The sequence below is a fragment of the Mytilus californianus genome, unplaced genomic scaffold (assembly GCF_021869535.1).
Source record: "Mytilus californianus isolate M0D057914Y unplaced genomic scaffold, xbMytCali1.0.p SCAF_10, whole genome shotgun sequence".
NCBI lineage: Eukaryota > Metazoa > Mollusca > Bivalvia > Mytilida > Mytilidae > Mytilus > Mytilus californianus.
The window spans coordinates 24,518,856-24,535,317 of record NW_026262582.1 but is presented as its reverse complement, the minus strand read 5'-3'; the positions used below and the strand labels follow the sequence as shown (position 1 = coordinate 24,535,317).

General features: G+C 34.0%; 2 protein-coding genes across 12 annotated transcripts in view; both read left to right on the top strand.

Annotated features, from left to right (window-relative positions):
* LOC127717809 (dystonin-like) overlaps nucleotides 1-3,760 on the top strand; it is a 127,141-nt gene extending 123,381 nt beyond the window's left edge. For all 11 annotated transcript variants that reach the window (XM_052223640.1, XM_052223635.1, XM_052223639.1 and 8 more), the window contains one exon: nucleotides 736-3,760. In XM_052223640.1, coding sequence (XP_052079600.1) covers nucleotides 736-1,118 — 383 coding nt within the window. In that variant the 3' untranslated portion in view covers nucleotides 1,119-3,760. The remainder of the gene's footprint in view (nucleotides 1-735) is intronic.
* A 6,483-nt stretch (nucleotides 3,761-10,243) lies between these two features.
* LOC127718710 (beta-1,3-galactosyltransferase 5-like) lies at nucleotides 10,244-12,004 on the top strand. The gene has a single exon (XM_052224766.1). The coding sequence runs from the start codon at nucleotides 10,244-10,246 to the stop codon at nucleotides 11,348-11,350; it is 1,107 nt and encodes a 368-aa protein (XP_052080726.1). The 3' UTR covers nucleotides 11,351-12,004.
* Nucleotides 12,005-16,462: the final 4,458 nt, after the last annotated feature.

Genomic DNA, 16,462 nt, shown 5'->3' with positions numbered 1-16,462 from the left:
GGGGGTAACCTACTGGAGCCCCTTATATGTTTTTATGTTGTCAAAATTTAATCAAGGTTAATTTTGAGATCCAAGACCACAATGTTTGGTGATACACCACACATTTTCCTATAAAAACTGTGGAAGACATATACACATATATCATTGGGAGTTTTAAAAAAGGGAAAAAGGATGCCTAAATAAAAGCAAAAATTATCTACTGCTATCAAGAATGAGATGAATCTTAGTTATACTTAGTAATTTACATCATGAAAAAGCTGTGAATTTGCAGAACTAGTATAATAAGGTAAATCATACCTGTACCAAAGAAACATCTACTTTGTGAATAGTATAACAAGGGCAAGTAACCCCTTGGTTCAATGTGTCTTCCCAGATGTAGTATAATATATTGAAACTTAATTTTATGTTCATAACTTATGTTTCTGAAGCGATTTTCATCAGGGGTGATTAAAGACATTCTTGGTTATGAAAAAACACCTTAAACTCTATAACTAGAGCAGGTTACTAAAATCATTTGAAAGTTGAAATTTTAGATGTTACTGCATTTAAAAGTGAATTTTATCCACAGTGTACATATATATACACCTGAGTTTTGCACTATTAACTTAAAAGTTTGTCCTTTTTTGTGTTTAACAGTAAACCCAGCTAAAACAAATTTAAATGTGTTAGCAGATATTCCTAGTAGAATTAACTGTGCTTACTTGTATATTAATAAAAGTACTTATTTTTTTTTAGGGTCAACAGGAAGTTTACAAAGAACTAAACGACTCAGTAACTCATCATCAAATATTCATTCAACGCCACCTAGGACACCACGGACAAATTTAAACAATTCATATAATTCACGCACGCCAAATATTCAACGATCAACTACACCACAGCCAATACCAACATATACAGCAAGAGCCAGAACTCCTACCCCTAGGACTTCATCTACTTCTCGTTATCCTCCTCCCCCACCCCCTAAAACATCAACTCCAACACGGTCTGGTCGAACCACACCTACCTTCTCAGGAGGTCGAACAACGCCATCTGGTAGAACGACTCCAACAGCCATGACAAATGGAATGAGTGGTGCAACACGTAGATTACCAACAACACCCAAAAATCCACGGTGATACAACTGAAATTTTAAAGCTAATGTTAGAACTTGTATTTATTTAGTTGTAAGGTGAACTATGAAATCTCAATTAGCAGACTTGACAAAAAGGCAGGATATGTATCCTTTAGTTACATGTTGATACCCATTACATTTGGGTAGAGTTCAGGGGGTGTTGTACAAACCTCCCTTATTAAACCACTAAGCACTATTTCAGTCAAGCTATAACTGTTTAAGTGGATAAGAACTATTATTATCATCTATATGACCCCCCTTAGAAATCCCCGGCTATGGGCTAGCATGTGTAAAATGATCACTAGATAGAGATACATTGTAATAATGATTTCATGGTGGACTTACACACTGAGATGAATCAACCCTAACAGAACTATGCATTGTGAATTATTAAATGTTCTAAAGTGCCAGTGATTTGGAATTGCTGAGAAATTATATAGATTTTTACTGGTGGATTTTTAAATTTAAAAAAAGCTAAGCAGTTTGTTAATGATAAGGGTTATTACAGCAGTTATTTTCATTCTATTCTAATTTTTAAAAAAATCTTCCATATTTTTTATATTTACCATAGCAAATTTCCGTCTTAAAACTTTTTAATGTTTCGATTCAAAATTTCGACCTTTACTTCTTTCGATTTAAAAGTTTTCTCGGATGGATTTTACATTAAAACTTACAAATGCTGAAAACACACAAATATATATTATGATAAAGTTATGATTTTAATTTGGAATCTGAATCTGAATTAACCTTTAAATTTAAAGAGGCCTGGCTATCTTATTAAAGTGTATTGTCTGAATGATAAATGTTTATTCTAGTTAATTAGATTTATTTATTGGGACTTGTGTCTTTTTGATGAGATGTCTCAAATGGGCAACAAGGGAGATAATTTGTTAAAAGGGAGATAATTTGAGAGTTACCTTTAATGTGAAAGATAATAAAAACGTTTAAAGCAGAATAATTTATAGAAAATATTTCCATCAAATTTTCTAATTATTTGGATGAATCATTGCAGTGAAACCATAAAGTGTAAGAATAACATGCACTGCTTTTAAAGAAGGATTTTGCTAAAAATATCAAAAATTTTGAATTTATTTAAAACAATGTACATTTATATACTAGAAGACAAACATTTTGGATCTTAATAAGGACAATTTATCATTGGTTGTTGTTTTATAAAAGTTTTAATTTACTTTATTAATTAAATTTGGGCTATTTAAACTAAAAGGTAGACCCAAAAGACTAGAGGATGATTTGAGACATTTTTACATTAGATGTCCTTAAATCTAGGATTGAAAATAATTTATGACTAAAATTATTTTATTTAAATTGAATGTATGAAAACAAAGGTAATCTACTGATATGAATGTTATGTTTACAATATATGTAGAGAGTTCAATAAAATTTGGTATGACTGTTGATTGCATGATTAGTGTTTGAGGTATATGGATGTAAACAGAGATTGCCTTAACTGTCAAGTTAAAGATATTATTACGAGTATATTCAGTTTTTAAAAGTATATAGTCAAATATTAGACATATCATTTCAATCATTACATATCAAATATACATGTCTTTCTTGCAGTGTATTTAATCTAATATTTATTAAATTATGAAATGCTCAAAATTTTTATCAGTTTTTCCAATAAACATTCCAGCTATGAAAAATCAAATCTTAATGATCATAAGTAAATGGAGAAGAAATTTAATTTCTGTCGGCAAAATGATAAAAGTACTGATATATACTGTTCTAAAGTCTTAGTGCTACAAATGTTAAAGTTCAAAGATCTGCTTGAAATTTTATTTGGTGATAAAAAAACACTATTTTTAATCAAAATTTTGATATTATGTCAGTTATTACAGATATGCTGAGTTTATTAACTGGTATTGATAATAGTACTGGTATAAATGAATGTATCAATACATTCAGTATGGTGGTCACATTCTTAAATTATAATTTTAAACTTAAAGGAAATGTGTAAAAGCAGAGGTATTTTGTAATCAGTTCATTATTCTAATCAGAAAACAGATCTGAATTTTAAGAAATAAAAAAAAATTCCTTGAGAAAAAAATTGAAAGTTTTTGTGAATTAAGTGCAAGATTAAATTTCAAAGAAAATGTTCTTAGAATTATCAAGTTTAAATAAAAACCAGGTTTAACAGAATCATTGGATGATTATATTTTTTATATAAATCACTAAAATAAAGGTGCGAAAGTTGTCTTTCTCGTGAGAGTAAGGGAAGGACTACAGGGGAAGAATGGTATTTTAACCTCTTGATATTATTTTTCTGCACAACACATTTATTTTGAGTTGTATGTTAATTTATAAATAATAATCAAAATGTACAAGCTAGCTTTCTTTATACTTTCATAGTGCATTTATAAGTACAAAGTTTGGTATTTAATGTTATATCAGAAAAATTGTTATTTCTAGGTTGTCATGGTAACAATTCTATGATGGCTGATATATTTTTATAATCATATTTACATTGTAGATAGTTTTTCATTTGTTATGTCACATGCACATATCACTATCAGCCATTTTGTTACCATGGAAACAAGCAAATGTACATATCATTTAGCAGACGGTGTATTGACTGTCGTTGTATGAAACTGACATTAATAAAAATGTAAGTTGTCAAAATAAAAATGTGTTCTTTTATTCTTTTGTTGGCCGGATGGGATGAAGTAAAAATCTGCTTACAGTATGGTGATGTCAGGCGTGCTGGGAAAAGTGGGGACATAATTTGTACATGTATACCAGTGATCAACTTTTAGTTTTCAACCCAGATCCTTAAAACTTCACAAGAAGACTGCACGTATATTGAAGTTTGCACATGCTATGATGGAAATGTTTGAGAATATTTTTTCTCTTAAAGTTGCGGAGGGGAGACATAGGTGTTGCTTGTTCGGTAATGTCGTTGTTGTATCCGTCAACAATTTTTAGGTTTTCTGATTAAGATAGTTTGATAGGAACTACCTAGATAAATCAATGATATTTCAGTAGAAGTTGCATTACTATCAGTACATATCAGTTTGGACGGCTAATTTTGAGGCGATTTTCTATCAATAAGCAATTTTCAATGTTAAGTTTTCTGCTTAAGTTAGTTTATTAGGAACTGCTTGTGATAGATCATTGAAATGTTCTATAAAGTTGCATTACTATCAGTACATCTCAGTTTGTCTATCATTTCGAGGCCTTCCCACGAGTTCGTGGTCCAGTGACTTTGAATCAATTAGCAATGTTGCTGTCCATCAGATTGTCTTTTTCCAAATTCTAGGCCGACATGCAAGACATATCTCTGTGTCAACAGTTTATTTCAGACTTTGGAACTTAAGTCATTTTTCAGCTAAATTTACTCCAATGATACAAGTCAATTGCTAGTTACTGCTATCTTTATTATTTTGTAACTTCATCTTTAATATGTATTTTTCTATTATACACAATGAATATTGAAAATAGCTGTATATCAAAGTCGCTTTTCTTCAACATGTTAGATTTCTTGTTAAAAATTCTTCAATCAACTTCAAGTAATTCTAATGCAATTATTTTGTATCAATGGTTCTGATTGGATGACGGTAAGCGTAAAATTCTCTATCTCTTTGTCTGTAACTAAGGAAGCCGACATTTTGAATTGCGGAATGTATTGACATGTAATTTCTACAATAATAAGCAAAAAACTCACATGTTGCACCTAGAAATCTTCTTTTTATCAAATTTTATTACATTCTGAAGCGGCCAAGAAGCCAGAAAATGCCCGGTATTTACGTTTGACGCCGGAAGCATATCTATGACGTCACCTAGTATAGGGGCCAAAGAAGATAGCATCTTTTCGCGGAATTTTCTTTAATGAAAATTTTACACGGAAATAATGATTGAAATTGAATTATGTACTTGTTTTGCATTAGAATAGAGATAACTTTATTGTATTTGAAGCTTTGCGGACGTCCATCGGTAGTTTTACTGTCGCAAATACCCGTTTACCTGTCTCCGCTACGCGTCGCCAGGTAAACTAAATTTGCGACAGTAAAACTACCGATGGACATCCGCAAAGCTTCAAATACAATACAGTTATCTCTTAATTGCAACTACATTGTGAATATATGGGGTATTGTCCATGAGATGTATATTGTTTATGTGATTTCTTATAATAAGAGATTAAACTAGGGTATTATCTCATACATAGGATATGAGATATTAACTCCATGAGATCTACAGAACTGTAAACCTATAAACATGTTCATTGTCATCCGGCTTGTGCCATGGAGACGACTGTAAAAACCTGTTGACCTAGCCCTGATGTGACCACCATTGTTATTTTTACAAATACTTATGGCAGGGGACTATATTAAATAGAGTATCATTATGGCTTTTTCAATATCACACCTCTATGAACCCGAGACACCAATTTCCTTTCTCTATTGGTACTGTACAGGTATACCTAACAACAAAATTATTTTCATTTACCTTTGTTTAAAGTTATTGCAAATGGATGGTATTTTTGTTCGAGCATATTGTTTTTCTTTAATTGTTTAACATTTCTTACCGATATAACATGTTACTTTTATTATTCTTCCCTTAGTTTATTTATTTTGTATTTACATTGTGTCATAGGTCAAATTTATTTGTTCAGTGTATGTTCAATGGTGTTAATATGTCCTTTGATTGAGTTAAGCTATTTCAGTTGATATTTTATAGTGTGTCTTTCTATGTTGTGATGTTACACTATTGTTTCAGAAAAAGGGTGAAGGTTTGGTACCATTAAAACGTTTAAACCCGCTGCATTTGTTTGCACCTGTCCTAAGTCAGGAATCTGATGTTCAGTAGTTGTCGTTTGTTGATGTGGTTCATAAGTGTTTCTCGTTTCTCGTTTTTTATATAGATTAGACCGTTGGTTTTCCCGTTTGAATGGTTTTACACTAGTAATTTTTTGGGGCCCTTTATAGCTTACTGTTCGGTGTGAGCCAAGGCTCCGTGTTGAAGACCGTACTGTGACCTATAATGGTTTACTTTTATAAATTTTGACTTGGATGGAGAGTTGTCTCATTGGCACTCATACCACATCTTCTTATATCTATATAGGGTACAAGTACATGCGATTTTATATAAAAGGATTAGATGTAAGTTCGTGCGACCTTATACAAAGGGGTTAGATACAAGTACATACATGCGATCTGATACAAAGGGATTAGGAACATGTACATGTGATCTTATACAAAGGGATTATAAGAGATCTATTATAAAGTGGTCTTGTACAAAGGAACTATATACAAATACATGCGATCTTAAACACAGGGATTATGTACAAGTACATACATGCGATCTTATATAAAGGGATAAGGTAGAAGTACATGGAATCTTGTGCAAAGGGATAGGAGAGATCTATTATAAAGCGGCCTTGTACACAGGGACTATATACAAGTACATGCGATCTTATACAAAGGGATTAGGAGGGATCTATTATAATGTGTTCGTTTACAAAGAGACTATATACAAGTACATACGAACTTATACAATGGGATTAGATACAAGTATACACATGCGATCTGATACAAAGGGATAAGGTACAAGTACATGTGATCTTATACAAAGGGATTAGGAGAGATCTATTATGAAGTGGTCTTGTACAAAGGGACTATAAACAAGTACATATGATCTGATCTAAAAGGGATTAGGTACAAGTACATGCGATCTTATACAAAGGGATTAGGGGAGATCTATTATAAAGTGGTCTTGTACAATGGGACTCTATACAAGTACATGCGGTCTTATACAGAGGGATTAGGTACAAGTACATAAATGCGACCTTATATAAAGGGATTAGGTACAAGTACATGCGATGTTATACAAAGGGATTATGAGAGATCTTATATAAAGTGGTCTTGTACAATGGGACTATATACAAGTACATGCGATCTTATACAGAGGGATTAGGTACAAATACATACATGCGATCTTATAGAAAGGGATTAGGTTCAAGTACATGTGATCTTATACAAAGGGATTAGGAGGGATCTATTATGAAGTGGTCTTGTACAAAGGGACTATATACAAGTACATATGATCTTATCTAAAAGGGATTAGGTACAAGTACATACATGCGATCTTATATAAAGGGATTAGATATAAGTACATGCGATCTTATACAAAGGAATTATGAGAGATATATTATAAAATGGTCTTGTACAAAGGGATTATATACAAGTTCATGCGATCTTATACAAAGGGATTAGGAGATATCTATTATAAAGTGGTCTTGTACAAAGGGACTACTAGTATATACAAGTACATACGATTTTATACAGAGGGTTAGGTACAAGTATATACATGCGATCTTATATAAAGGGATTAGGAGAGATCTATTATAAAGTGGTCTTGTACAATGGGACTCTATACAAGTACATGCGGTCTTATACAGAGGGATTAGGTACAAGTACATAAATGCGACCTTATATAAAGGGATTAGGTACAAGTACATGCGATGTTATACAAAGGGATTATGAGAGATCTTATATAAAGTGGTCTTGTACAATGGGACTATATACAAGTACATGCGATCTTATACAGAGGGATTAGGTACAAATACATACATGCGATCTTATAGAAAGGGATTAGGTTCAAGTACATGTGATCTTATACAAAGGGATTAGGAGGGATCTATTATGAAGTGGTCTTGTACAAAGGGACTATATACAAGTACATATGATCTTATCTAAAAGGGATTAGGTACAAGTACATACATGCGATCTTATATAAAGGGATTAGATACAAGTACATGCGATCTTATACAAAGGAATTATGAGAGATATATTATAAAATGGTCTTGTACAAAGGGATTATATACAAGTTCATGCGATCTTATACAAAGGGATTAGGAGATATCTATTATAAAGTGGTCTTGTACAAAGGGACTACTAGTATATACAAGTACATACGATTTTATACAGAGGGTTAGGTACAAGTATACACATGCGATCTTATATAAAGGGATTAGGAGAGATCTATTATAAAGTGGTCTTGTACAAAGGAACTATATACAAGTACATGAGATATTCTACAAAGGAAAGAGATACACTTACATGGAATCTTATACAAAGATTTGCCATCCATGATATAGGAGGGTCTGGATTGGGCTCACAGAAAAGAGTATGATGGACAATAAAATACAGAAAAAAGACAAAAAAATAAGGAATAGAAAACAAACGGCCCCAAAATAAAGAATACAGAATAATGGGATGCAAAGATGTTTAAAAAGTAGAGAATAATGGGGTGCTAAAATATAAAGAATAGAGAAAAATGAGCAAAATAATAAAGAATATAGAAAAATGGCCTAAAAAGTTCAAGAAAACATAAATGGACGCCCCCTTTTTTAACTTTTGTTCCACACTGAGACTTTGTGGGGCAAATCATCTGACACAATTTAAATGAAAGCTCTCATATTTGATATGATTGTTTGCCATCATATGTAGTTGACCATATTGTCATTTTGATTTTACCATTTTTGCAGGAGCTACTGTCATATTTTGACTGTATAACAACAATCATTATGACACCTTGTGACACACCATTTGACACAGCGGCGATGAACATTTCGCCACGGCGTAACAATCTTGTTCAATCTAATGTTGGTATGGTGTTAAAATATTGCATTTAATTATTCTGTGATACTTTTAAGCAAAATGAAAGTAATTTTGTTTACAGATTTACTACCTTCAGAAATCAGCAAATCGCCTTGTGAATCTTGTAATGGTGTATTTCCCATTTGGTAATAGTGGTAAAAATTTAGATGAAAGCTTAAAAGCCCAATATCATAAGTATAAGACATAAAATGTTATATAGGAATCGAATTTACGTACATGAAGTGTAACTCTTTATTTAATTGTTTTGTTTTTGTTTTTGTTTTTTGTTTTTTGTTTTTTTTTTTTTGATAGACCAGCAGCTTAGATAGATAAAGCATCCCTTCTTTTCTGGAGATACAACACTATAAAAATATTTGTCTCTGAACTAACTAGACGATTAGACAATGGGAGTGTGGAGATAGAACAATGTAGTTCTGACAAAAATTCGTAGGGTGTAGAAATCTCGTATTATAGTTGTATAGGGAGACAGACCATTGCGCTTGATTATCAAATATATAGCTGTCTCAATTTTGAACAAAAGTATACCGTATGTTAGCTATACTAGGCTACGAGATAACAAAATGTGCAACAATTCAAAAGAGAAAACTAACCACCTGATTACAGCCAATAATATTTAACGAATTACAATCATGACAGATGACAACAAACGACAGCCACTGACAGCTTGAAACTTGTGAGGGAAACCTTTTCTCGTGAATATTTATAAAAGGATATGTAAGCGGTAAAAAAACCTCACAAACGACATCAAGAGGTCAACAGTAGACATGTGTATATAAACATTACTTCAAGCTCAAATTACTCCGAATATAGAATATATATATATAGTGGTGCGACGTTGCTTTGTTAACTGTTGAGATAGTTGGGTAGGAGTGGACTAAAAATAAGGGGGCAAACTTCTGGAATTGAAAAAAAGGTCTAATAGTGTATGAGTTAGTTTGGGTCCGTTTTCGTTTTCTTTACAATATTTTGATGTCATAAAAAGGGGGGGGGGGTAAAATATTGTTTTTCCCTACCCCTTTTTTCGTTCCTACGCAAACGGGTTGTGATTGTCTCAAACTGAAGATGTTGAAACATTTTTTACTTTACTTTAATTTTAAATACAAAATTCACATTATTTCAAGAAAATAAAAACTCTTAATTCAACATGGTTTTATTTTGAATTATGATGGGTTACAAAGTGGATTTTAACCCCTGATAAAATATTTGATAAATTTTATCATTGTTGTCACTAGACTTACAATACTGATTAACCTATACCTATACTTATGTAATTAGTTCAAAGTTGTTGCTGTAATCACATTGAATATAACATATGTAACAATCAATTATGCATCGAAATTTTAAAATTTCACTTGTTTGCTTTGCTGGAGTTATGACATTGTCAGGAATAGTAAACATGTTGATATTGTACTGGTACGGTAATACCGTCGTCATTTACGTCCCGGGACCAGTTATAAATCTGTTGGACAGGACTGGGTTACGGAAAGTAGAAATGAATGACAACGACGCAGGTGCATATAGTGAGAACTTGTCTGGTGATGGCCATCTTGGATTACAAAATGAAAAAATGAAAGTGTTGAACAAACGTAACTTGAATGTTCATGGACTTTCAAATAGAACTGGAAGATCTTTTCTAACACAAGTTTCAGAGTTTGAACCACTTATAGAACCAGACATTTGTAAACAACATGATAAAATCTTGCTTGCAATTCTAATATTCTCAAATCCATCCAATATTGAACGAAGACAAGTTATACGCGAAACATGGTTGTCCGACATAAAGTCTTCAATCCGATATGTGTTTGTTGTTGCAAGAAACACCAATTCAGATCACAAAAAGGAGCTGCAAGAAGAAATCGATGAACACAAAGACATTGTCCAGTTTGACTTTATTGACTCATATAAAAATTTAACGTTTAAAACAGTATCTTCCTTCAAATGGATTATCGCCGTCTGCCCACGAGCGTCTTATGTGTTGAAAATAGACGATGATATGTGGCTTAACAAGAAAGCTTTAACCAGTGTCCTTGAACATGGCGCAGTTAAGGGTTCAATTGGCGGGAACTGCCATCGCGGAGAACCACCAATTCGTGATCCAGGAAACAAGTACTATATTCCCTGGAGCAGCTACCCATACGGTATATATCCTCCATTTTGTTCCGGTACTGCGTACGTGGTTGATTTTCAAGTGATGAAAGGCATTGTTAATGTTTCTAAGGATGTTCCCTATTTTCCACTAGAAGACATTTATGTCGCTTTATGTATGACTAAACTGAAAGCGAAAGTTATTAATCTTTACGGATTTAATTCAGTTCGCGTTCGTGCAAATCCGTGTTGGTTAAAAAGCGACTGGCTCGTAACGACACATGAATTTTTACCTTTCGAGTTACGAAGAATTTGGAATACACAATGCTATGGGTTAAATCAGGTTAGGCAAGTCAAGGGCCAATTCGATCCGCAAATAAGAGGCTCGTTACATTTAAAAAGACAACAATTAAATAGGCTTAACATGGAACAAATGTTTCGACAAAACGCCAAGATGAATTTGAGATCTGGTGGAAGACGTTTTGTCAAAAGTCCAAGATTAATTTTCAATTAAATCGATATGGAACTTATCATTCTTACAAACATGATATGTTCTCCCCAGTTCACTGCTGATTGATTGATCCATGTTAATCGTACAGTGACATGGATATTCAGTACGAGAAACACGTACTATACAATAATTACCATAGGTAGCATTGCAAAGTTTTCGACCGAGATGAAGGACAGAATTTCGGACCACCACTGGAAAATGAGGAGAAGTAGGATACGGGCAGAAAATTTGCCTTTCAACATGCGTCGTTTTTACCCATCGAAGAAGAGTAGTAAGGACTTATACGTGCAGAGAACGAGGCACTCCCCCACACGGCATCGATGTCCCCAATCCGACCGGACGTGGCTGCGTATTGATATCCCGAATAGCCAAACTGACGCCTCCAACATAGGTTTTACTGCCGTTTGAGAAGCCAAGGTGGTCATATTTCTTAACACCAGCCAACCATTGGGTTAGTTCCATGTTAAATATATAGTTTTCCATGTTCTCGTACATATTTTCTCTGGACGTTTTAATTCCCCAAAAAAACCTTTCCGGATCGAGGCAAATTGGATTTGTTCGCTTTTTGACCGATGATTTATTTGTTTCCTCGTGATTCGTTCATCATTGAACGTTCGTACAAGTTTGACAATAAAACTTTGATTTATTTTTACTTTGTTTTCTCGTCGTTTTTTCTTTTTGTCATGGTTTTTTTTCCTTCCTTGATTTGCAAATTGTATTTCCCTTTTTAAGTAATACATGTATTGTTTTGGCTAAATATTGACTTATTTTTTTTATATATAAAAATACAGATTTATTCTTCATTAATGCCAGGTTACTACTGGCGAAAATTCCAGCAATTCTAATGCGAGTCATAATTTATTTTATTTTTTTCAAAATGACTGACCTGACTGTCTCGAAAATTTGCCTGATCTAGTCTTTGTTAATTGTTAAAGTACCTCATGCTATAGATGATGAATTTCATTCCTTCTTCCATTGCGAAAGAATGAAAATGTAAGAAGTACTAGTAACTTCTTATCTGAACTGGTCTATCTTAATACTGACTTTATGAGTTTCACTTACAAAAAAAGCTACAATATATACCTAATCCAACAATTCTTCAGCAGGTACAAATTAAGTCTCGGTTCTTTTTTAAAAAGGGCAATGGAACTTAGAAAAGGGGATTCTTGATTATCCAATTGTTGTGAAATTTGTTGTATATACTTTATATATTCAGAAACTGGGTTTTTTGTTTTTTTTTTCAAAAAATTACTACATTTGTAGATCAGGCTTTAAACTTCTTACAAAAGAAGATAACGGAGGTTGGGCGTTTAGCTTCTTTAAGAAACTATTGCTTTAATTTTTGATACAATGGAATTCTGTATCAATATCACGAGGATCAGTGGAGAACCCAAATGCAGATATGTGCTGGTGAAAAGCTTTGGCTCTTTCAAGACCATTTTAATATATCTGATTCTATTACGATCCCTAAGCGGAGAAATTTAACTCGAGTGTATATCATCACATAAATTAGGAACAAGGTTGTTACCAGGGTATTCCCAGACAAAACCGAGTATTCTCAGGTCCACCTCTGATGCAACCATTGTTTTGTATTTTTTTGTGCATTTCATCTCAAAATAAGAGAAACTGCGTGTATTGATGATTAACTCTCTGTCCTAACATTAAACCCTTGAGTTCTTTTATTAATATCGGTTTCAGATTTGATTTATGAATTCAAAAATATAGGGGAATCAAGCAATGGACAAAATTCTGAAAAATCTAAGGTAAAGGTACTCAAATTCAAGCCACTAACAAACTTCTGAAAAAATCTAAGGTATTCGTAACGATACCCAAATTGAGCCACTGACAAAACGCTAGTCAATCTAACGTAAAGGTACCTGACTCAAGACACAAGCAAAAATTTCTGGCAAATCAAGACACAGGCAAAATTCTGGTAAATCTCAAGTAAAGAAACTTAATCATGACACAAAATTCTTGAAAATGTAGATAAGTCAAGACATAGGCGAAATTCTGACAATCTAAAGTATATGTGCTTAAATCAAGACATTGGCGAAATTCTAGTAATCTAAAATATATGTGCCTAAATCAAGACATTTAAGGTACCTGACTCAAGCCACTAACAAAGTTCTGGTAAATCTCCGGTTAAGGTACCTTACTCAAACCACTAACAAAGTTCTGGTAAATCTCCGGTTAAGGTACCTGACTCAAGCCACTAACAAAGTTCTGGTAAATCTCCGGTTAAGGTACCTTACTCAAACCACTAACAAAGTTCTTGTAAATCTCCGGTTAAGGTACCTTACTCAAACCTCTAACAAAGTTCTGGTAAATATATAATGAAGGTCTCTGAATCAAGCTACCGACAAAGTTCTCGTAAATCTATGGTAAAACCTCTTAAAAAAGTCTGGTAAATCTCATGTACAATTCTTAATCAAACCACAAAATGTTGGTAAAAGAGAGGCACACGATACCAAAGGGACATTCGAACTCATACGTCGAAAACAAAACTGAAAACTCCATGGCTAAAAAAGAAAAAAAAAGAGAAAGATAAAAATACAAACTCCAGTACACAAAACACAACATAGAAAACTAAAGACTGAGCAACACGAACCCCATCAAAACCTGGGGGTGATCTCAGGTGTTCCGGGAGGGTAAGCTGATACTGCTCCGCATGTGGCACTCGTCGTGTTGCTCATGTAAGTACAAACCCGGTGATAAGTCTAATTCGGTCGGTTACATTCGGGAAAAAGAGGATGGGATTGTAATTACGACAACTGGAACATATCCGTCGTCATCTGTAAAACAGATATTCCATAACGGTCAACCAACTCGTGATGGCGTCCTTAAAATTTACGAAGGAATGATTTCAACTTCACCACTTGGAACTCTTGGTTTAGTAGCTTCCTTGTGAGCAGCAATCCTCTATCAAGGAAATCATGATAGGAAATAAAAGCCCTGGATTATCGTATCAACTGGGAAATATGTACTCTGTATACAGGCGCTGCTGGAATGTTGCTACATAGAAATGGAAAGTTCACAATTGGGAAGCTGAAATCATCTCTTTTGTCGTAAAGTTTTTTTTCAACCGACCCTCATTGCCAATTTCTAAATGTAATTCAAGATATGAGGCAGACTTACCTGTATCTGTTGTATCCTTTATCTCAAGTTCGATGGGATAGATGCGTTCAACATAGTCACCAAATTTTGAATTATTTAGTCAGAGAACATCATCTGTATAGCTGAAAGGGAAGTTAACTGATACTAATAAATTCTTTTCTTTCTTCATAAGAAGTTCCTGTATGAAGTCAGCCTAGCTCATGTGAATAAAGGAACAAGTCGACAAGAAGAGGAGCACAGTTGGTTCCCATGGGAATGCCGATTGTTTGTCTAAAAACACGTCCTCCAAACGTAACAAATATGTTGTCAATCAAGAAATCAAGCATATTGATAATGTCAGTTTCAGAGAATCTTTTGTTGGAATCAGAGTGATCATTCTTTTTGATGAAACATAGCAGGACAATTCTTTCAACTTGTCTTTTAGTTTGGAATGGGGAATACTTGTGTTAAGTGTAGAAAAGTCAAATGTTTTAATACTATTGCAAGATGAAAGAGTCTTACTTTGAATGTACTCTAAAAGATCTTTGAAATTTTTAAGTATCCACATCTGATTCACGCCACCTCTAGAAAAGGTAGTTTCACAATAACATTGAAGCCTAGCTATGATTGCTGATAAAATTGATGTTAATAATTTAGAAAGAAGTTTCGTGGAGCATTTGGAAGACCAAGTAATATAACGTTTTTTGTAAGGACACTTATGTAGTTTAGGTATCCAATACAGTGAAGGAAGATCCAGTTTTTCATTTTTGGTTGAAATTCCAAAGAAACATAGAAGAGACCTATGATTATCCAGGTCCTTGGTAAGTGTCGTGGGGATGTTGGCCAGGTCCTTGGTAAGTGTCGTGGGGATCTTGGCCAGGTCCTTGGTAAGTGTCGTGGGGATGTTGGCCAGGTCCTTGGTAAGTGTCGTGGGGATGTTGGCCAGGTCCTTGGTAAGTGTCGTGGGGATTTTGGCCAGGTCCTTGGTAAGTGTCGTGGGGATCTTGGCCAGGTCCTTGGTAAGTGTCGTGGGGATGTTGGCCAGGTCCTTGGTAAGTGTCGTGGGGATCTTGGCCAGGTCCTTGGTAAGTGTCGTGGGGATGTTGGCCAGGTCCTTGGTAAGTGTCGTGGGGATCTTGGCCAGGTCCTTGGTAAGTGTCGTGGGGATGTTGGCCAGGTCCTTGGTAAGTGTCGTGGGGATCTTGGCCATGTGTTGTTAGTTGTCTTTATTTGCTCATCTTTATGTTCTGGGAGGAGATGGACCATTCCTCATCTGGCAGGATGTCCCCCTCATCTTTATTGTCTGGGAGGAGATGGACCATTCCCCATCTGGCAGGATGTCCCCAACATGCTCAACATAAACATGAAACTTAATAAAAAGACTGTTATTTTTCTTGTTTGAATTGTTTCACATTTTTCATGATGGGCCCTTTTATAGCTGACTATACAGTGTGTATTTTTCAAATTGTTGAACGCTGTACAGTGGCTTATAATTGCTTACATTCACTTCATTTGAAAGCTAGTGGACAGATGTCAGTGATCGAACAACAGTATATTGATATCCTCAAATTTGTAAATCATCCTCAAAATCATGATCAGCCTGAAAAGAATTAAAAGAGAAACTAACAGCTAAATATGAATTCCAATTCAGATTATGGAAAGAAAACAAAATTTCTCAATATTTAAAAGAAAAAATTAGAAATTAGTGTCATTCCGAAATAGACAGGGTCGTCAAGTTGGTTACTTTTTCCTTATTCCTTATTTGTTACTTATTCCTTATTCGTTACCTATTCGTTACTTATTCCTTATTCCTTATTCGTAACTTATTCGTAACTTATTCCTTATTCGTTACTTATTCGATTTTAATATGTTTCCCCCTTTTAATGATAGTTCTTGGTTTATTGAGGTGAAATTCCCCTTTTAGCGCGTAGGTATCCGTTTTTGCACTCGCTTGTTCCCATGTTACTTTTTCGCTACTTATTCGTTCCTTATTCGATTTGTATACGTTGCACCTTTGAATTG